Below are 23,716 nucleotides of genomic sequence, written 5' to 3' on the forward strand. Positions count from 1 at the left end.
TTTGGCTACTAAAGTAAATAAAATTCAACAAACTCTTGATGTTATATATGGAAAGTTAACACCTTATGAGCTAAATTTCCCACAAATTGCTCCGACTAGTGGTACCCCTGATGGTTACGCCACCGTTATAATCTCAAATTTGCCTCCAAATATGAATAATCCAGCTAAACGTAAAGAATTGATCGATAAAATTCATGGGCATGAATCTGTTGTCAATTTACGACCTGTTGGTGATAAACTAGTTGTGAAAATTGATGATCTGGCTGCAAAAGATTTCTGCAAATCCTTTTCGTCTTTTCTTAATAATTCGAAGGCTAAATTGATGGAAAAAAATAATTAATAAATAATTAATAATCCTAAGACGGTTAAGCTCACTTTTCGGGACAATGCTGCACTTAAATATGCGCTTAGGTTTGGTTTGAAAATTGATTATGAATTTCTACGTGTTGTTAAGTTCAAAGCTATTCCTCGCTGCTGCCACAAGTGCCAGTCTCCTGACCACCTTTTAGCTACCTGCAAGAGCCCTTTTCTAAAATGTGCGAGATTTTCGGGTCCTCATGAGTCAACCAAAGACTCGCCTTGCAACCTTCCCTCAAACGTGCGAATTTTACTGGTGATCATGTATCTTATTACCTTAAATGTCCTAAGCTTCGTGAAATCGTTGCAAAATCTGATTAGAAATGAATTTAAAATATACTAGTATATGCTCTTTTAATAATAATGGAACCAAGGACAAAGATATTTGCATTGACAGTTTGTTGAGCTCTTTTGATATAGTGTTACTTCAAAAATATTTATTGACCGGTGCCAGCGTTAATTTTTTGCGTAGTAGTCCTGATCATATTATGTATACCACAAATGCACGGCGTACTCGTGGTCGACCCTCAGGAGGTCTGGCGTGTATCATCAAGCGTCAACTCTGCCATTTCCCCCCCTAAGTGTTATGGTTCTGATAATCATTATCTCGCAATCAGATTTGGCATTACTGTTCTAATTAACGTTTATCTGCCGCATAATAAGAACAATATGCTTTCTTTTACTAAATGCTTTCTTACAATATAATATGCTTTCTTACAATCTGTGTGAATGGATATGATTGGTTATTAATTGGTGATTTGAATTGTGATGTAAATTCGACGTCTCCCCGATCCAAAACCCCTTAAATAGCCTTCCCCCGGTTTTCGGATTATAAATAAAGATTTTCCTTATACACATATTCATAATACTGGTTTTCGCTCTACCCTTGACCATTGTGTCTGCTCAGCCGATCTACCGACATCTAGTGTTCACGTTGACGAAGAAGAGAGGGACTCTGACCACCTACCCTTATCGTTACAAGTTTCTATTTCTGCTAATTTGGTGATTAACTCTCCTCGTGTAAATAATTCCAAGTGGTTTAAAAATCTTAATTGGAATCGTAGAAATTGGCCGTTATATCTGGCTACTCTAGCCTCCCTGTTGCACAGTAATAAAGTACCATATAACCTGTTATGTTGCAGTGTTTTTTCATCAAATGCTCGAGCCCAACTAAACGTGTATTATTATGGCATTGTAGACTGCCTGAAGAAGGCTGAAGAAGTCGCAGTTCCTAGTGAAATGGTTCGTTGACGTACTCGTACACCTATGTGGAATATTAACCCTGAGTTAAAGAAAATTAAAAATCAAGCAAAATTGTGGCTCTGAATTTGGATTGCCAGCGGGCGTCCATCTAGTGGTAATGTTTTTGATATTAAACGGAAAAATAAAATTGCTTTTAAGCGTCGATTACGATCTGTTCGGGAATATGGTGCCGAATTTCCGAAAAGTTCCAATGAATGGAAGCGTGTTGTTAATTCTTTGAGATTTGATGGTTCATATGTTTGTCAATATACCGCAATATACCGCAACGATCCTGGATTCATCATTATTCGGGTTTATTTTCTGTAGTAAATTATGCTGTTCATGCTCGGTTTTCAATTCTTTTGTCTCGTTGTTTACCCCCTAAAGTGTCACAACAAAATGTCATTCCCGTTTCTGTTGACGCCATTATGGCGTCGATTAAGCAACCGAAATGTCAGTACTATGATATAGATGATATTTGTGCTTTTCATTTGAATCCGAATTCAAAAGAGTTGCTATCTCACTTACAGCTTTTATTTCAAATACGTCTTTGTAATTCTGTTGTTCCTGATAGTTTCCTTTGTGGCACGGTTACCTCGATTTTGAAGCGAGGTAAAGATCCTAATAAGTGTGATTCGTATAGGCCTATAACTGTCGCGTGTAATTTTAGTAAGTTATTTGAGCCTATTTTATTATCTCATGTTATTGATCTAGTTAACTATGATGCAAATCAGTTTGAGTTTAAAAAACGAATTTGTTGCAAGCATGCGCATGGAGCCCTTTCAGTTCTTTTAAGAGATGCAAGCGTTAAGGGACAAGCTCTGCATATATATGCCCTTGATGTGTCCAAAGCATTCAACAGTGTTGTTCATTCACAGGCTCTTTACTCTTTATATGAGCTAGGGACAAACGCCTCTATTCTTTTGGTTTTAAAATTTTGGAATCTTAATTCTTTTGTAAGATTGAAATCAAATGGTCAGATTTTTGGGAATTAACCTGTCTCGCTGTGGTGTTAGACAGGGAGGGGCGCTTTCTCCATATATTTTCAGTGCTTGTTTATATGGTGTTCTTTCGAAGACACCCACTACCTGTTCTACCGGATTGTTGGATGTGTCTTACCTTAGATACGCCGAAGATCTGCTACTTATTAGTCGGTCAAAAGTTGGGTTAGCCCAGAGTGTTAATATTGTCCGTTCTGCTCTTGAAAAAATTGGTTTATCTCTAAATATTGCCAAATTTGAATATTTGACGTTTAATGATAAGTTGGGTACGGGTGGTTTAAATTGCCGTCTTTTTATAATTCCCCGTGTTTCTAGTCTCAGGTGGCTTGGGATCTCGATTTGCGATTCAGTTTCAGCTCTCCGGTAAAAAACTGTATCTGATATTAAAGATAATTTAAAAATGGGTTATGCCAATATTGTTGCTAATCGCGGTCGTCATAACAGGCGCGGTCTCACGAAATATTACTCGACTTTTTGTGATTATGCTATACTTTTTGTGTCTGGAGTTTACCCTCTGTTTAGAGAAAGCGATCTGGATATAATACGCATTTATTATTTCCGGTATTGTAAGTTTCTTCTTTATTTGCCACGTTCTTACCGTAATAGAAAAATAATTTCTCGGTTTGGTGCTACTGATATTATGCATATTCTGCACCATCATCAACATATAATTACTTCTTTATGTATCTGGACTTGTACCTGGACTTGATCCTCTGCTTCGAGAAAGCGATCTGAATTTAATCCGCATTTATTATTTCCGGTACTGCAAGTTTCGTTTTTATTTGCCACGTTCCTATTGAAATAGAAAAATAATTTCTCGTTTGGTGCTAGTGATATTATGCGAATTCTGCACCATCATCAACATGTAATTACTTCTAATGCGTGGTTAAAGCTGGGTCCTCATCATCGCCTCATCCGGTTGTTTAGTGTTGTTTGATATATTTGGTCAATTATTTATTTGTCACTTTTTTTAGTGAATTTTTCTTTCTTTCTTTTGTTTTTTATTCCACTATTTTTGTTCATGTATGTGGGTTATAAATAAAATAAATAAATAAATAACGAATTTATTTAGTCTGCTAGTTGAATTTTCTCTACTTAATCAAGCGAACCTGATGAATAACCTTGATAACGGATCTTTTCGAACTGCAATTAAGATTTTTTGAGTACTACCTAAGGTATCTAACAAATGAAGATGTTTAGGAATTTGTTCTATCTGACAATTTGATTTTGAGAATGTTATCCGAAATATCTGACAACAGATGCTGATAAAGAATTTATTCAATCAGATACTTAGATTTTGTCAATTATATCCGGATAACTGATGTATCCGGCATAAGATGATGATAAAGAATTTATTCGCGCTGATACTTAGATTTTGTCAATTTTATCCAAGATATCTGATAAAAGATGTTGATAAAGCATTAATTCATTCTGATACTGAAATTTTCTCAATGCTACCTTGTGTTTCCGTCAATAGATGTTGATAAAGAATTTAATCACTCTGATACACTCTGATACTTAGATTTTGTCAATGTTATCCAAAGTGTCAAACAAAGGATGTCGATAAAGAATTTATTCAATCTGATGCTTAGATTTTATCAATTTTATCCGATGTATCTGACAAAAGATGTTGATAAAGAATTTATTCACTCTGACACTTAGGGTTTGTTAATGTTAACTGATATTTCCAGCAATGGATGTTAATAAAGGATGTATACGCTCTGATACTTAGATCTTATCAATTCTTTCCTGACCTACCCGACAAAGGATGTTGATGAAGCATTTAATTATTCTAATGTATAGATTTGGTCAATGTTTTTCGACGTATCCGACAATTGATATCGATAAAAAATGTTAATAAAGAATTAATTCACCCTGATACTTAAATTTTATCAGTGTTATCAAAAGTATCTGTCAAAAGAAATTGATACCGAATTTATTCAGTCTGATACTTCGATTTTCTTAATTTAATCAAGCCTATCTGAAAAAGGACGATGATAAAGAATTTATTCACTCTGATACTTAGATTTCGTGAATGTTATCTGATGTATCCCACAAAAGAAGTTGGTAAGGAATTTATTCACTATGATACTTAGATTTGGTCAGTGCTATCAAACGTATCTGTCAGAAGACATTTACAAAGAATTTATTCACTCTCATACTTAGAATTTCTCAATTTTGTCGAACGTATCTGACAAAGGATGATGATAAAGAATTTATTCATTCTAATACATAGATTTTATTAATGTTATTCGACAAATGATATCGATAAAGAATGTTAATAAGGAGTTTGTTCACTTTGATGCTTAAATTTTTTCAATGTTATCAAACGTATCTTTCAAAAGAAATTGATAAAGAATTTATACACTCTGATACTTAGATTTAGTCAATTTGATCCTATGTATCTGACAAAGATGTTGATATAAGAAATTGATTCACTCTGATAGTTAGATTTTATTAATGTTATCCCAAGTATCTGAAAATAGATATTGAGACAGAATTTCATCACTCTGACACTTAGGTTTTGATAATGTTAACCTACATATCCGGCAAAGGATGTTGATAGAGAATTTATTCACTCTTATACTTAGATTTTGCGAATGTTATCTGATGTGACAGACAAAAGAAGTTGATAAAGATTCATTCACTTTGATACTTAGATTTTGACCATGTCAACCAACGTATCTGACAAAAGATGTTGATAAAGAATTTCTTCAATTTCATACTTAGATTTTGTCAATTTTATCCGATTTATCCGACAAAGAGACTAATGGAAAATATTTAATCACGCTGATACTTTGATTTTGTCAATGTTATCCCATGTATCTGACAATAGATGTTGATACAGAATTTAATCACCCTGATACTTAGGTTTTGATAATGTTAACTGACATTTCTGGGAAAGGATGTTGATATAGAATCTATTCACTCTGATACATAGATTTTATCAATTTTATCCCGACCTATCTGAGAAAGATATTGATGAAGAATTTATTCATTCTAATACATAGATTTTGTCAATGCTATCTGACGCATCTGACAAATGATATCGATATAGAATGTTAATAAAAAGATGTATCTAACAAAGGAAGTTGATAAAGAATTTATTCACTATGATACTTAGATTTGGTCAGTGCCATCAAAATTATCTGTCCAAACACAATTACAAACAATTTATTCACGCTATTACTTTAAATTTCTGAATTTTATCCGACGTATCTAACACGAGATGATGATAAAAGATTTATTCATTCTAATGCATAGATTTTGTCAATGTTATCTGAGATATCCGACAAATGATATCGATAAAGAATGTTAATAAAGACTTTGTTCACTTTGATACTTAAATTTTGATAATGTTAACCGACATATCCGTGAATGCATGTTCATAAAGAATCTATTCGTTCACATACTTAGATTTTATAAATTTTATCCTGACCTAACCAAGAAAAGGTGTTGATAAAGAATTTATTCATTCTGATACTTAGGTTTTCTCCAGGTTAACCTATCTATCCGACATATATTGTATTCAAATTCCTTTTCTTACATCTACGATGTTTGAATAGACATTCTAAACGTTTGATATGCTAGCATACTCGAAAAATAATGAACACATAAAAATATAATGCATAATATATTTTTAATAAAATAATACTATGTACAATATTAATAAAAAAATATATTATTATACATTATTAATATCAATGAACAATTTTGGACATTTTGAATCTGTTCCATAAAATAGTTCACCATGTTCTCTCTTGATATTGCAGCTATTGTCTTCTCTTAGTTCGTAATCAGTAGAATAATCATTATTCCATTTTGATTCATACACAAGTTTTACTGGTGTGTCACCGAGAGGTTCAATATGCGTTTTGTCTTTGGTATTCTTTGGTTCATTGACTGTTTGATCAATGATGGTCTTAACGTTTGCTGGCACTTGGTTTTTCATCGATTCATCTTTATATTCCTTAGTGATATTTTCTACCAATTCCCTTTTTATTTTTCCGGCAATTTTACTGTCTATTACAACATTATATTTACATAGGTAACAGTTCCGGCACGTAGACAAGACATGGTTTATGATATTAGTAGAAGAATAGGCCTTTCTTTTCCCCTTTAATTTCACTTGAATGCTAATACCTAAAAGATGACGATAGGTTCTATCAGTAGGTAGCATGTTACCATAACCATTAGCGAGAAGATGCCCCTCTTCATCAACTATTATTTTTGTGTTGGCAATCTCTTTGATTGCAATCATCTCTGGAAATACTTTCGCATATCCAGAATTTGTATAATGTAAATTCTTGGGTACTCTAAAGAAATCTAAACTAAAAAAAAGAGCTACTACAAACATTATTTTTCTAATAGTAAAAGTTACGACTAAAATATCTATATCATTCTCATTTTGAACTCGGAAAATATTAAATATGAATTTTGTATGTTTTAAATATGTTTCATGTCATTCTAAGACATGAAAAAAATACCATGTTAAAAAAAAAAGTTAAAAAAACCTAAGAAAAAAGTTTAAAAAATGGGGGGGGGGGAGGGGCCCAAAAAGTTGGAGGGAGGGAGCTCATTGGAGGTTGGGGATAGGGGACCCTTGGAGGTTAAGGTCCTTGGTGGTTAGGGTCATTGATGGTTGCGGTCCTTGATGGTTCAAACCCATATTCATCTCAATAGTTGATTTCTAAGGATTTCCAAGGATTGTTCTGAATTTTTAATTAAAATTCTTTTCTTAGCATCTATATCTCTATTAGTATCAAGTTTTTAGTATGCTACAATGTTGGAGCATATTTTATATTGACAACACTGCTCAAATGGTACTGGTGTATTATACAGAAAACACCCAAAAGTAAAGCTAGGTCAAGGCATAAGGTCATCTCGGGGCCTATGACTCTATTAGTTTCCACTTTTTAGCATAACCCGATGCTAAACCATATTTTATATTGGCAACCCTGTTCAAATGGTATTTGTATATTATACAGAACACAGCCAAGAAGTAAAGCTAGGTTAAGTCCCATGATCACCTTGTCATCGCTAAGCATTTCCATTGATTGATGCCAACAATGCTATTCCAAATTTATAAGAAATTACCTAAGAGTTACCACCCCCTTCGGACTTATCCTAACTGGTAAGCAGTTTAACCCTTTAAACTACTTTCATACAATCCAATTAAAATAATTGTTTCCATAGATTGACAACAATGATGTTATTCCAAATTTATATTAAATTGCATAAGAGTTAGCACCCCCTTCGGGCTTACCTTAACTGGTAAGCAGTTTAACACTTTTTTACCACCTTCATACAATCCAATTAAAAATGTTATCGAGCTCTGTTTTACCCCTATTATTCAATCACCAATTAAGATCATTCATTGAAGAGTTATGCCAATGGAATATTTTTTTCACAAATTGAGTTATTTTTACGCAAATGATACAGCTTTTTGATGTCTAATAGCATATGCTATCATTAAACCTACCGTTGAATGCAATAGCCGAAAGCTTGGCTGTTAACCATTTTACAGAAAAGTCCAATAAACCTTTGAACACGTTATAGAAGGTCTCTTGTAGGCATCAAATCTATTACACATCTGAGCATATTCTTGTGGGTTTCCATGTAGGTGTCAAATCTATTACACCTCTGAGCATATTCCTTGTACAGTTGATAGTAATTAATAGTGGTTTAGAAACTGGATGTTGACACAGAAACCTATCTGGTAAGGCATGTACCGTCTGTAGTAGTAGATGCCTGCCCGTGGTAAGGCATGCCCCGTTGAAACTGCACTGTATATTCATGCCCCTGGTATTCTAGGTTCTGTGCCTTTATATAGGTTACTAATGTAATGAAATATAACTTTTTGTCAAATTCAATTTGGAAGACTGTGACACTGCGTTTATTTTATTGCTATGTTTAATGTGTCTATTTTCTATTATTTCGTTTATGAATTTAATCGGATAACCATTACAAAATAAGATGTCTTTTAAATACAATAATTCTAAATCAAGATATTCCCGGGAACTAGTTCAAAAAATCCTATCAATTAATGAAATCACAATTCCTTTTTTCACTGAAATCCAGTGGGAAGAGTAACATTTAGATATTTGTCACTCCGTGTAGGTTTTCTATATATTGAGAATGGCAGATGTTTTTTAAATATCGTTATTTTCTTCAAACTCACCGGTAGATTTAATGCTTTTATCAAAGCTATTTAAATGTTCAAGGAAAAGATTTAAGGACTCAAATCCGTTCTTCCAAGTTCAAACTATGTTATCCATGAATGTACCGCAAAAACAAGGGGAAAGTCTAAAGTTTTGAACAGCGGACGTTTTAGCAAAATCCATGAAAAGGTTTGCCAACAGAGGACTATGAGGAGCTCCCATTGGTAAACCAAAGACTTGTTTATAAAACTATCCTGTAAAACAGAAGTAAAGAGAGATATAATACACAGGCATTTACTTAAAAAGGCATTTTCACTTAAAACAGAACTTGTCCGATATGTTTTTCAAAACCAGACTGCAAGGTTTTACCAGCATATATGATTAATTTCCAATTTCAGGGAACATTATTTCACATCTGTCACAATGTATGACTCAAATACCGTGTCTATAGTGTGGCTTGATCGCCTCCAGCAGATGATTGTTCCAACGGTATGTCGTGGCGGTATGTGGTATTGTCAACCGGTAAGTTACCTTATACATACATATTGGCATATAATAATAATAATAATAATAATAATAATTTATTTATGCCCTCTATGCATAAATGATGTACACAGAGGAGTATAGGAAATAAATGAAAAGAAAACTGAAAAATACAAAATTACACTTCTAACGAAAAGGACGACAACAAGTAGCTCATAATACTCAATAACTCATGAATATATAATAAATAGTTTATGATAGCTCATTAGTGCATAACACTAAAAACACTCATAAAACATAACGCATAAACTCTCATAATACATAACGCAGAAATAGCTGTTTTATTAAAGCAATAGCGACAAAACTATTTTTCCATTCAACGAGACAATTAAGGGGAAATTTCATTCTATTTTCTCTAGATTTTTTAAGAAGTCGGTCGTATAGTTGATCCATTTTAACATTAATATCAAATATTCCGAATTTTCGAATAATATACCTATTTTTGAACCACAGTGGAATTCCAAGAAAATATTTACAAAACCGGCAAAAGTACACGCGGATACGCTTTTTATCACTTTTACTTAAAAACTTCAAAAATGAAACAATGAAAAATGCATGAGGTGCATTGAATTATAAATTATAGCAAGTGTTTGTTTATCAAAACGACCTTTCACCCTGACTAGCAGGCCATAAGTTTTCCTAAGTTTTCCGAGTACAGACGATAACACCAACTCCCGCGTAGCTTTAATTGTTGGGCCAAAAGGCAAACTAAGGTAATTAATAACTAAGGAAATAATAAAAGGCAAACTAAGGTTAAGGTAACTAAGGAAATTCGGTCTGAAAGTTGCTCTCCCAAAAAAATTCTCACAGATGAATTACCATACCAACCCGTCAAACACTGGCTTATAAATGGATTCACTCCACTACGCAACAATGATAAAAAAGCGTGGTTATGCAATATACTATCAAACGCTTTTGAAATATCAACTCCGGACACAAATAGTCGTTTTTTAAAATTCATGATGGTATTCCAATATTTCTAGAAATATTGCGTGTGTATTTTGAACACCTACGCCACTTCGGAAACCCAATTGATGGTCCCTCAAATCATATTTTGTTGATAAATATTGGAGTAAAATATTTTCAAATAATTTACTAATAACAGAACAAATTGTTATAGGTCGATACGATGAACAATAGTAGTAAGGCCTGTATTGATTGAAAATATACATGAAAAAATACATGGAATTACACAAAAATATAGAGTGTAGTCTAACCGGTACATTGACTTACCAAGGACAGTGATATAAATGTTTCACCAGTGATTGCGTAATATGTCTTACCTCTCGCCTGAGGCATGAATGTGCAGTGCAGTTTAACTAGTGCAATGACTTACCAAGAACAGTGATGTAATGGTTCCACCAGTGATTGCGTAATATGTCTTACCTCTCGCCTGAGGCATGAATATACAGTGCAGTCTAACCGGTACATTGACTTACCATGGACAGTGACATATTTCTACGAATGATACATGAGTTACCAGACGGGTTTCTGAGGCAACATCCACTCTTTGGGGTAAATCAGAGAGAGCAGATACAGAGGGTTCTCCATATATGATAACTTGATTATAGGCATGAATATATAGTGCAGTTTAACCGGTACATTGAGTTACCATGGTCATTCAACTATTATCATGACTGGTATATGCCTTAGCAGACAGGTTTCTGACTGGACAGTCAGGCCGTTCAGATTTCAGTCATAATTCAACTATTATCACGACCGGTATATGCCTTAGCAGATATTGACAAATGACGCATGAAGCGCAATTACAGACCCTTTTTTTTAATTTCCTCTAGTTGTACCTGGTAATGGATTTTTAATAGGATAAATCTCTTTAAGGAAGATCCATCATCTCAATCCGAAAAATATGTAAAATAAACCACAAATGGTTTGGCATTCGAGACACCTGTTTGTGTAAGGCTGAAACCTGCTCCTGATCCAAATCTGCATTTTAATAAATTGAATTAAACTGGATTGAATGCAATAAGGAATGGTAGCGCAATGAACTTTCCCGAAGCTTCTAACCTTCTATCAATTTCAACCAGGTCTTAAAGCTGGCTCGTCTTCTCTTAAAAAGGTCCTTGCGAACTTTTGACATTATTCAAAATGAGCTCCAAGCATTAATTCAACGACCTGTCATAGGTGATGAGACCTTGGCAGAAAGGTGCTAGTTCTCGAAACTGAAGGAGGAGAATTTCATTCTTTTGTAAGAAGATACGTAAAAGTTTTTTTTTCAAAACCTAGGGAGGGGGAGGGGACTTTTGTTTTTTGTTTCTCAAAGAAATATCAAAACAAGCATTTTCAAAATTCGAGGGACAATTACATTTATCTGATCGCCCCCTCGAATTGTCACCCCTGTATATGCAACTGTTTAATCTCAGAGACAAAAGTGATAAAGAAAAAAGAAAAAGAATCAGACATAGTATGGAGAAAAAGAAATTAGATAATGTATCATAGGCAGTGCAATAACACTGCCTAAGTAAAGAACGATGTGGGTAAAGTGTAAAGTGCAAATAAATTAGCACTTTACTGAAAAATACAAATGAATATGCATTGACAGTTTAATATACATATACTAATATTTAGTAATCCAAATGATAATATTATTTGATTTATTAAAGTTATAAAAGTAAAAACGTTTATATTTTTTTCAGTAAAGTGCAAATTTTGTTCTGGCCTTGGGAATGCACAGGAGTTTTGCGTCCAACTTATGTTAATTTCTGCTCGTTTTGAGTTTGACCCGGTTATTTATTGTAATTTCTGTTCGTTTTCGCTTTCATTTATTTATCGATGCTGATTTGTGGTAGTTTCACGTTGGTAGATTATTTGATTTTATTTTTGCTCATTTTTTGTTTAATGGAGTTCTCTACTTTTCTTTGAGAAACTTATTTTGTGGAAAAAGTTTTTTTTTTAATTAATGAAGAAAAAGAGGCAGATAAATCAAACATGAGATAAAGGAGACACAGTGCTCATGAGAAAAAAGGAGACCCTGTGCTAAATCAGAAAAAGTGAAGGTGGCAGGATGAGGAATGAGGGAAAGTGTTATTAGTATATTAAGTGCCAAATATTGACCGAGTACCTTGATGTATGAGACACTATCACATCGCGAAATGGCTGTGGTTTCGAAACATTTCACATGACCACTAAAAGAAAGGGACAAAAGAAAAGTTCTGCTATTGTACGACAATGCAAGGCCTCATTCTACCGGACTAACTAAATTATTTTTAGATTTCTGTGAAATGAGATAATTTTGTTTATCCCGATTCCTCCCCCAATATCGATCCTAGTAATTCTCATATTTTCTGTAGCTTCAAAATCAATATATGAGGGGGGAGAGACATGGGCATACGTAACCTCTTCTCTAGGGGGGCAGCCGATTCTGTGATTAAGGGCGTGGGACTGAAGTTACATTGGCAGTTCACAAAACCTTACATTGCCAGCAAGTTCTATCATACCTATGAAATCTTTATTAATAAGCAATCACCAAAAATCAAAATCATCAATAAGCTTCAGCATTAATCAATCTTCTTGGATTAGAGCTAAGTCTTTCCAAAGCATTATTGATAATTGCTTCTTGTTTGACTTTTATTCTGTCAGCCCAGCTATTTATTTTCAGCTTTTTCAACCATCTACCTTTTATCAGCTACTTTTTTAGCCATCTACCTTTTTTTAGCTGATTTTTCAACCATCTGCTTTTCAGCCATGTTCGGTGTAAATTTGAATTTCTAGGGGGGAGATGCCCCCTCTGCCTCCCTTCCGTTTGCCCATGGGAAGGGATAATTTTTGTTTTCAATTAATTGTCTATATAATTGAAGATTAACCCGAGGAAGAAGGTAATGTGTAAGCTACGCGACAAAATTTTACAGAACTTAAGGTGGTCAAGGACCTGTAAAACGTGGATAAATTCCTAAAATGCATTAAATTCAACAAGATTTTGGTTACAAATAAACTACCATTACTACTATAGGGGAATATTTTTCTCAAACATTTGGACATAATTGAGAATTTGTCTTTACAAGAGCAGAACCTAGTTTAAGAATTAGCTGAAATGGTTAATAAACTGAGACTTACTTTATTCCCTTGTATATATTGCAATTACTTTTTTAGGCCTCGGTTTATTTACCTATTTTGATTAACTTTCAAAACAGTTCTAATAAATAAAATACTTAATTCATAGTGAAGAAAACTATATTTGTTGATCATTATTCGTTTTTATGGAGTTACCTGTAGGGCCCATGCAGACAAGGAGTGTGTTAAATTTTGTGCTTTGTCTACTTTGTCTATAACCAGTTTTGTTATTGAAGTTATCAGCCTTTCTTCTTCTCTCCTTCTTATATTGCTTTGTGTTTTCTTTTTAAAAAAATGTTTTCTAGTTGAGTGTTTGCTTGCTATGCAACTTAGAGAAAATTTTACTTTGCATTCGAGCCATCCTTTTGGCAACAAATAAGGTATTAGAATGATTTATTTTGCTGTTGTTGAAAAATGAATATCCTTCTAAATATTATCTTTGCACTTTCTAGCATTTCTTATTCCTAAAGGAAAATTATTAAAAAATTGAAAAATCGGTACTTTTTTTTAGCTAGATTTCCTAACCTTTCGTAGGTATATGTCTGGTTTTATTAATAACATTTGATTTTCTAATAAAGTTGGGTTTCAATTTTCAGAAATAGGAACATACATGTTTAAAATACATCTGATTTTAATAATTGGGTACATTTTTGCAGATTTTTAATAAAGTTGGGGTTTAGTTTTCAGAAATATGGACATCCCACTTTATTTCTAAAAGAAAAAAAAGTTACAGATCAATTCTAATTTTTTTTCAAAAGAAAATAAAAAGTTTCCACTTCAGTTCTGAATTTTTGCAAAGACGGGAAACAAGTTTTGAGTTTCCTCTTGAGTTGATATCATACCCTAAAAAATAATGGAAACAAAGACGAAGTAATGCATTAAAATATCTTTATTGTTATAATTACTTGATAAATATCATCCTAAAAATAAACTATGACATCGAAAAGGAATAAGTATCATATCACGAGAAAACATTATGAAAAAATTTTATAATAGGCTTTGAAATAACCTTTATTTCTATGGATGAATGGGTGAAGCCTAAAACAAACAGAAATTAGAAATCCTTGGAAATCAAGTAGTGAGACGCTTCTGAGTATTAATCGTCAAGGATCGTTAGCACCAATAACCCTAACCACCAAGAACCTCAACCTCCAAAGATCCCCATACCCCCAACCTCCAAGGGGCCCCCTCCCGTAACTTTTTGGCCCCCTCCCGCCATTTTTTTGGGGGGGGACTTCGAAATTATTCAACTTTTTTTACGTATCTTAAAATGACAGGAAATATGCTTACGGCTCTAGCAATCGTACTCGATATGGATATGTGAGATCTCCGGGATAGAGCTTAATATATTCAGTCTTTGAGTATAAAATACAGGATTAAATTACAATTTTTTATTGTTTGAAAAGCTAACTTCAAGGATGTATGGTGTTTTCGATTGCGAATTCATTGGCTTGAATAAGTCATCATGTGGGGTGATTTTTGAATATGCGTTTTTATTGCTGACTGCAGATTGTAGAGAAGTCTCTTGTTATCACTGGCATATCAACTACAATATGTATGCTTACAATAGAGACATGTGGCGCAATACATTATGTGTTATAAACAAACTAGGTTTATATGATAGAGTGATACCCCCATTCTATGATGGAGGGAAGGATCTATCCATGGTACAAGAGGAAGTTAGAGAAATATGTAGATTTTTTGGTGTAACAGCACTATACGCGAAAGGGAATGTACCCACTGACAAACCTTTAATCGACAAATGCAAATCTGATATACCAATATTCAACTTGGAAGATTTTAATTGTGAGAAATTTCCGCGTAAAATACCCAACCCAGAGGATGAGGTTCGAATTTTTAGCAGATGGGTGCCGATAAATATTCCTGCTCGGAAAATGTGTATAAGATATCCCAGGAAGAAGAAGAACAACAAAATCCGTGATATAGATTGGGATCACACCAAGTGGATGATGAAGGATAATGAATTTATATAACACCCATCTACCCATGACTATCCAACGGTCTTTTTAAAGACCAACAAATCTATAAGCACTTCGTAACCATGGTCATATGACTCTTTTCTGTGCCTTGACAGAAAACAAAACATCGCATCGTACTAGTCTGAAATAGTTTTTTTTTTGTACCATGTGAAAAAATTCACAAAGGGTTTGATGCAATGAGCGGCTAATCAGATCAACCCTCGCTATTACTTACCAAAACTCCAAAAACTGAATGCTGAAAACTAATTAGGCATGAAAGGTAGTTTAGTTTTAATTCTCTCTCCAAATATGTATAGTTTACTAGGTTTTAGACTATTTGTTAAAGTTAAAAAACAAAAGCCAATCCTCATAAATTAAAGAAAAAGGAGGAAAACCCCAGTAGGGACTGACTTTCATATCTCGAGTTGAAGTACCCTATTTAAGCATTGAAAGATATCATGCAGTGACAAAGTGTCGTTTACAACTGGTTTGTGAAGAAAAATAAACATTTTGGCCTAAATACAACAAAAAAGCTATCAAGCATAGAGGCTACAAGAAAGGCAGTCAAATTAAAATTATCGAAAAAGTTTGTACACAATCTTTTATATTCTGAAGGCAGCTTGCCATGCGACATTTTTCATATTTGGGCATAAAAGCAGTAAGTTATAGGTGAATTACTATTATAGGCAATGGTTTGGAAGCTTCATTTGGATTTGATTCTGATGTTGGATAAAAATTCAGTCATTTTTATAGAAACTGCATTAGTTTCACGAAAAACATCTTTCAGCGTATTTTAACTTTAAATGAAATGTGTTAAATGCAAATTCATTTTGGTTTTTATGTTGGATAAAAATTCGTTCATTTTTATAGAAACTGTAATAGTTTCACGGGGAGCATCTTTCAGTGTGATTTAAGTAAAAAAAAGCATTCATTGAAAATTAAATTTGATTTTGATGTTGGATAAAAATCCATCCATTCTTATAGAAACTGGAATAGTTTCACAGAAAACGTCTTTCAGTGTATTTTAAGTTTAAATGAAGAGTATCAAATGCTAATTCATTTTGATTTCGCTGTTGGATAAAAATTCGTTCATTTTTATAGAAACTGCAATAGTTTCGCAAGAATAATCTTTTAGGATGTATTGAGTCTAAATGAATATTATTAAATTCAAATTCGTTTTGATTTTGATGTTGGATAAAAATTCGTTCATTTTTATGGAATCTGCAATAGTTTCGTGGGAATCATCTTTTAGGGTGTATTGAGAATAGTTTCACAGGAAGCATCTTTCAGCGTGTTTTAAGTTTAAAAGAAAAGAATTAAATGGAAACTCATTTAGATTTTGATGTTGGGTAAAAATTTAGTCATTTTATAGAAACTGCAATAGTTTCGCGGGAACTATCTTTCAGCATGTTTTAAGTTTAAATGAAAAGTATTCAATGAAAATTAAATTTGATTTTGATGTTGGATAAAAATCCATCCATTTTTATAGAAACTGCAATAGTTTCTCGGAAAACATCTTATGATTTAATACATGCAATAAACTAGCTAGTGTCGATAACAGGACATAGAGTACCAGTGGGAAAGCCGCTTCGTGTCTCTGAACAAGCATAGAGTACGATTGCTTGAGCCTGATTATAGATGGCTGCACACCCGCTCAGACACACAGTCCTAGTGAGAGAGACATGCAAAAAGTAGGGTTAATCTAGGTTCGTGAATTGAATTTAGGTTAGATAGATTATAGATGACAGCACACCCACTCAGACACACAGTCATAGTGAGAGAGACATGAAAAAGTTGGGTTAATCTAGGTTCACTTACAGTGGCGCCACTCTAAGTGAACCTAGATTAACCCAAGCGCTTCCTAGACAGACAATACAGCAATTTCACAAAATCTAAGTATAAGAGTGATTAAATTCTATATCAACATCCATTTCTCGGATACATAGGAAAAAGTTGACAAAATCTATGTGTTTGAGTGAATAAATGTTTTTTTATCAACATATTTTGTCAGATACATCGGATAAAACTGACAGAATCTAAGTGTCAGAGTGAATAATTTTTTTTATCAACATCCTTTGTCAGATACATCAAATAAAATTGACAAAATCTAAATCTCAGAATGAATAAATGTTTTAACAACATCCTTTGTCGGATATGTTGGATAAAATTAACAGAATCTAAGTATCATAATTATTAAATTCTATATCAACATCCCTTTCTCGGATACATGGGATAAAACTGACAAAATCTAAGGATCAGAGTGAATAAATTCATTAGCAACATCCTTTGTCAGATATGTTCTGATAAAACTGACAGAATCTAAGTATCAGAGTGATTAAATTCCATATCAACATCCCTTTCTTGGATACATGGGATAAACTTGAAAAAATCTAAGTATCAGAGTTATTAAATTCTATATCAAATCCCTTTCTCAGATACATGGGATAAAATTGACACAGTATAAGTATTAGAGTGAATAAATGCTTTATCAATATCCTTTAAATGCATTATCAACATCAAATGTCAGATACATCGGATAAAATTGACAAAATCTAATTACCAGAAAGAATAAATTCGTTTTCAAAGTTTCAATCGGATACATCAGATAACAGTCATAAAATCCAAGTTCTATTCATTTTGACTTCATGCATCCTTACGTTGAATTTAGGTTACTTAATCTAACTTAATCTAACCTAACCTAACCATACTCGCCGGAAAATCCCCCCAGGTCGACTGTCCGGAAGCGCCGCTGGCCGGGAAGTGCCGTGGGGCCCGCTTTGCTTATTCCAATGCATGTCTGGCCACTCTAAGTGAACTTGAATTAACTCGACTTTTTGAATATCTCTCTCACTATGACTGTGTGTCTGCTCGGGTGTAGTGTCATCTATAACCGGTCTAACATAAATTCAACGTAAGGACGCATGAAGTCAAAATGAATAGAACTTGGATTTCATGACTGTTATCTGATGTATCCGATAGAAACTCTGAAAACTAATTTATTCTTTCTGGTACTTAGATTTTGTCAATTTTATCCAATGTGTCCGACATTTGATGCTGATAATGCATTAAAAGCATACTCATGGAGCATTTACTCACTCTAATACTTATACTGTGTAAATTTTATCCCTTGTGTCTGAGAAAACAATTGTGATATAGAATTTAAAAACTCTGATACTTAGATTTTGCCAAGTTTATCCCATGTATCCGAGAAAGGGATGTTGATATGGAATTTAATCACTCTGATACTTAGATTCTGTCAGTTTTACCCAACACATCCGACAAAGGATGTTGATAATGAATTTATTCACCTAGATTACCTAGATTAACTTAAAACATGCTGAAAGATAGTTCCCAAGAAACTATTGTAGTTTCTATAAAAATGACTAAATTTTTACCCAACATCAAAATCAAAATGAGTTTCCATTTAATGCTTTTCTTTTAAACTTAAAACACGCTGAAAGATACTTCCTGTGAAACTATTCTCAATACACCCTAAAAGATGATTCCCGCGAAACTATTGCAGTTTCTATAAAAATGAACGAATTTCTATCCAACATCAAAATCAAAACGAATTTGAACTTAATAATTATCATTTAAACTCAATACACCCTAAAAGATGATTCTCGCTAAACTATTGCAGTTTCTATAAAAATGAACGAATTTTTATCCAACAGCGAAATCAAAATGAATTAGCATTTGATACTCTTCATTTAAACTTAAAATACACTGAAAGACGTTTTCCGTGAAACTATTCCAGTTTCTATAAGAATGGATGGATTTTTATCCAACATCAAAATCAAATTTCATTTTCAATGAATATTTTTTTTTAACTTAAAACACACTGAAAGATGCTCCCCGTGAAACTATTACAGTTTCTATAAAAATGAACAAATTTTTATCCAACATAAAAACCAAAATGAATTTGCATTTAACACATTTCATTTAAAGTTAAAATACGCTGAAAGATGTTTTTCGTGAAACTAATGCAGTTTCTATACAAATGACTGCATTTTTATCCAACATCAGAATCAAATCCAAATGAAGCTTCCGAACCATTGCCTATAATAGTATTTCACTTTTAACTTACTGCTTTTATTCTCAAATATGAAAAATGTTGCGTGGCATCCTACCTTCAGAAAATAAAAAATTATGTACAAACTTTTTCTATAATTTTAAGTTGATTCCCTTTCTCGTAGCCCTTATGCTTGATAACTTTTTTGTTTTGTTTAGGCCAAAATATTTATTTTGCTGTACAAAACCAGTTGTAAACGACACTTTGTCACTGCATGATATCTTTTAATGCTTAAAAAGTGTACTTCAACTCGACATATGAAAGTCAGTCCCTACTGGGGTTTTCCTCCTTTTTCTTTAATTTATGAGGATTGGCTTTTGTTTTTTAACTTTAACAAATAGTCTAAAACCTAGTAAACTATACATATTTGGATAGAGAATTAAAACTAAACTACCTTCCGTGCCTAATTAGTTTTCAGCATTCAGTTTTTGGAGTTTTGGTAAGTAATAGCGAGGGTTGATCTGATTAGCCGCTCATTGCATCAAACCCTTTGTGAAGTTTTTCACATGGTACAAAAAAAACTATTTCAGACTAGTACGATGCGATGTTTTGTTTTCTGGCAAGGCACAGAAAAGATTCATATGAGCATGGTTACGAAGTGTTTATAGATTTGTTGGTCTTTAAAAAGACCGTTGGATAGTCATGGGGTGATGGGTGTTATATAAATTCATCATCCTTCATCATCCACTTGGTGTGATCCCAATCTATATCACGGATTTTGTTGTTCTTCTTCTTCCTGGGATTTCTTATACACATATTCCGAGCAGGAATATTTATCGGCACCCATCTGCTAAAAAATCGAACCTCATCCTCTGGGTTGTGTATTCTACTCGGAAATTTCTCACAATTATAATCTTCCAAGTTGAATATTGGTATATCAGATTTGCATTTGTCGATTAAAAGTTTGTCAGTGGGTACATTCCCTTTCGCGTATAGTGCTGTTACACCAAAAAAACTACATATTTCTCTAACTTCCTCTTGTACCATGGATAGATTCATCCCTCCATCATAGAATGGGGGTATCACTCTATCATATAAACCTAGTTTGTTTATAACACATAATGTATTGCGCCACATGTCTCTATTGTAAGCATACATATTGTAGTTGATATGCCAGTGATAACAAGAGACTTTTCTACAATCTGTAGTAAGCAATAAAAACGCACATTCAAAATTCACTCCACAAGGTGACTTCTTCAAGCCAATGAATTCGCAATCGAAAACACCATACATCCTTGAAGTTTGCTTTTCAAACTATACAAAATTGTAATTTAGACCTGTATTTTATACTCAAAGACTGAATAAATTAAGCTCTAACCCGGAGATCTCAATATCACATATTCATATCGAGTACGATTGCTAGAGCCATAAGCATATTTACTGTCATTTTAAGATACGTAAAAAAAAGTTGAATAATTTCGAAGTCCCCCCCCAAAAAAAAATTGGGGGAGGGGGCCAAAAGTTGCGGTAGGGGGTCCCTTGGAGGTTGGGGGTATGGGGATCTTTGGAGGTTGAGATCCTTGGTGGTTAAGGTCAATGGTGCTAACGATCCTTGACGATTCATGCTCAGAATCGTCTCACTACTTCATTTCCAAGGATTTCTAATTTCTGTTTGTTTTAGGCTTCACCCATTCTTCCATAGAAATAAAGGTTATTTCAAAGCCTATTATAAAATTGTTTCATAAGGTTTTTTCGTGATATGATACTTATTCCATCTCGGTGTCGTAGATTATTCTTAGGATGATATTTATCATGTAATTATAAAAATAAATATTTTTTAATGTATTACTTCGTCTTTTCTTCCATTATTTATTTAGGGTATGATGTCAACTCAAGAGGAAACTCAAAACTTGTTTCCCGTCTTTGCAAAAATTCAGAACTGAAGTGGAAACTTTTTATTTTCTTTTGAAAAAAGAAATAGAATTGATCTGTAACTTTTTTTTTCTTTTAGAAATAAAGTGGGATGTCCATATTTCTGAAAACTAAATCCCAACTTTATTAACAAATCTGCAAAAATGTACCCAATTATTAAAATCAGATGTATTTTAAACATGTATGTTCCTATTTCTGAAAATTAAAACCCAACTTTATTAGAAAATCAAATATTATTAATAAAACCAGACATATACGTACGAAAGGTTAGGAAATCTAGCTCAAAAAAGTTTAGATTTTTCAATTTTTTAATAATTTACCTTTAAGAATATGAAATGCTTGAAAGTGCAAAGATAATATTTAGAAGGATATTCATTGTTCAACAACAGCAAAATAAATCATTCTAATACCCTATTTGTTGCCAAAAGGATGGCTTGAATGCAAAGCAAATTTTCTCTAAGTTTCATAGCAAGCAAACACTCACCTAGAAAACATTTTGTTAAAAAGAAAACACAAAGCAATATAAGAAGGAGGGAAGAAGAAAGGCTGATAACTTCCATAGCAAAACTGGTTATAGACAAAGTAGACAAAGCACAAAATTTAACACACTACTTGACTGCATGGGCCCTACAAGTAACTCCATAAAAACGAATAATGATCAACAAATATAGTTTTCTTCACTATGAATTAAGTATTTTATTTATTAGAACTGTTTTGAAAGTTAATCAAAATAGGGAAATAAACCGAGGCCTAAAAAAGTAATTGCAATATATACAAGAGAATAAAGTAAGTCTCAGTTTATTAACCATTTCAGCTAATTCTTAAACCAGGTTCTGCTCTTGTAAAGACAAATTCTCAATTATGTCCAAATGTTTGAGAAAAAGATTCCCCTATAGTAGTAATTGTAGTTTATTTGTAACCAAAATCTTGTTGGATTTAATGCATTTTAGGAATTTATCCACGTTGTACAGGTCCTTGACCACCTTAAGTTCTGTAAAATTTTGTCGCGTAGCTTACACATTAACTTCTTCCTCGGGTTAATCATCAATTAGTATAGACAATTAATTGAAAACAGAAATTATCCCTTCCCATGGGCATACGGAAGGAGGGCAGAGGGGGCATCCCCCCATACAAATTCAAATTTACACCGGACATGGCTGAAAAGCTGATGGTTGAAAAAGCAGCTAAAAAAGGTAGATGGCTAAAAAAGCAGTTGATAAAAGGTAGATGGTTGAAAAAGCTGGAAATAAATAGCTGGGCTGACAGAATAAAAGTCAAACAAGAAGCAATTATCCATAATGCTTTGGAAAGACGTAGCTCTAATCCAAGAAGATTGATTAATGCTGAAGCTTATTGATGATTTTGATTTTTGGTGATTACTTATTAATAAAGATTTCATAGTTATGATAGAACTTGCTGGCAATGTAAGGTTTTGTGAACTGCCAATGTAACTTCAGCCCCACGCCCTTTATCAAAGAATCGGCTGCCCCCCTAGAGAAGAGGTTACGTATGCCCATGTCCTTCCCCCCTCGTATATTGATTTTGAAGCTACAGAAAACATGAGAATTACTAGGATCGATATTGGGGGAGGAATCGGGGTAAACAAAATTCTCTCATTTCACAGAAATCCAAAAATAATTTAGTTAGTCCGGTAGAATGAGGCCTTGGATTGTCGTGCGATAGCAGAACTTTTCTTTTGTCCCTTTCTTTTAGTGGTCATGTGAAATGTTTCGAAACCACAGCCATTTCGCGATGTGATAGTGTCTCATACATCAAGGTACTCGGTCAATATTTGGCACTTAATATACTAATAACACTTGCCCTCATTCCTCGTCCTGCCACCGTCACTTTTTCTGATTTAGCACAGGGTCTCCTTTTTTCTCATGAGCACTGTGTCTCCTTTATCTTATGTTTGATTTATCTGCCTCTTTTTCTTCATTAATTAAAAAATAACTTTTTCCATAAAATAAGTTTTTCAAAGAAAAGTAGAGAACTCTTTTAAACAAAAAATGAGCAAAAATAAAATCAAATAATCTACCAAGCGTGAAACTACCACAAATCAGCATCGATAAATAAATGAAAGCGAAAACGAACAGAAAATACAATAAATAACCGGGTCAAACTCAAAACGAGCAGAAATTAACATAAGTTGGACGCAAAACCCCTGTGCATTCCCAAGGCCAGAACAAAATTTGCACTTTACTGAAAAAAATATAAAGTTTTTACTTTTATAACTTTAATAAATCAAATAATATTATCATTAGGATTACTAAATATTAGTATATGTATATTAAACTGTCAATGCATATTCATTTGTATTTTTTCAGTAAAGTGCTAATTTATTTGCACTTTACACTTTACCCACATCGTTCTTTACTTAGGCAGTGTTATTGCACTGCCTATGATACATTATCTAATTTC

The 23,716-nt window shown here is 33.2% G+C and overlaps 1 protein-coding gene across 1 annotated transcript in view; it reads left to right on the top strand.

Annotated features, from left to right (window-relative positions):
• Positions 1-23,716, top strand: part of LOC148945236 (A-type potassium channel modulatory protein DPP6-like) — a 420,942-nt gene that overhangs the window by 330,630 nt on the left and 66,596 nt on the right. Inside the window, exon 10 of the mRNA XM_089098982.1 lies at positions 9,160-9,283. Within this exon, the coding sequence (XP_088955108.1) occupies positions 9,160-9,283 (124 nt within the window). The remainder of the gene's footprint in view (positions 1-9,159; positions 9,284-23,716) is intronic.

This window comes from Artemia sp. Qi Xiang Cuo, chromosome 13 (assembly GCF_049724085.1).
Source record: "Artemia sp. Qi Xiang Cuo chromosome 13, ASM4972408v1, whole genome shotgun sequence".
NCBI classification, from domain to species: Eukaryota; Metazoa; Arthropoda; class Branchiopoda; order Anostraca; family Artemiidae; genus Artemia; species Artemia sp. Qi Xiang Cuo.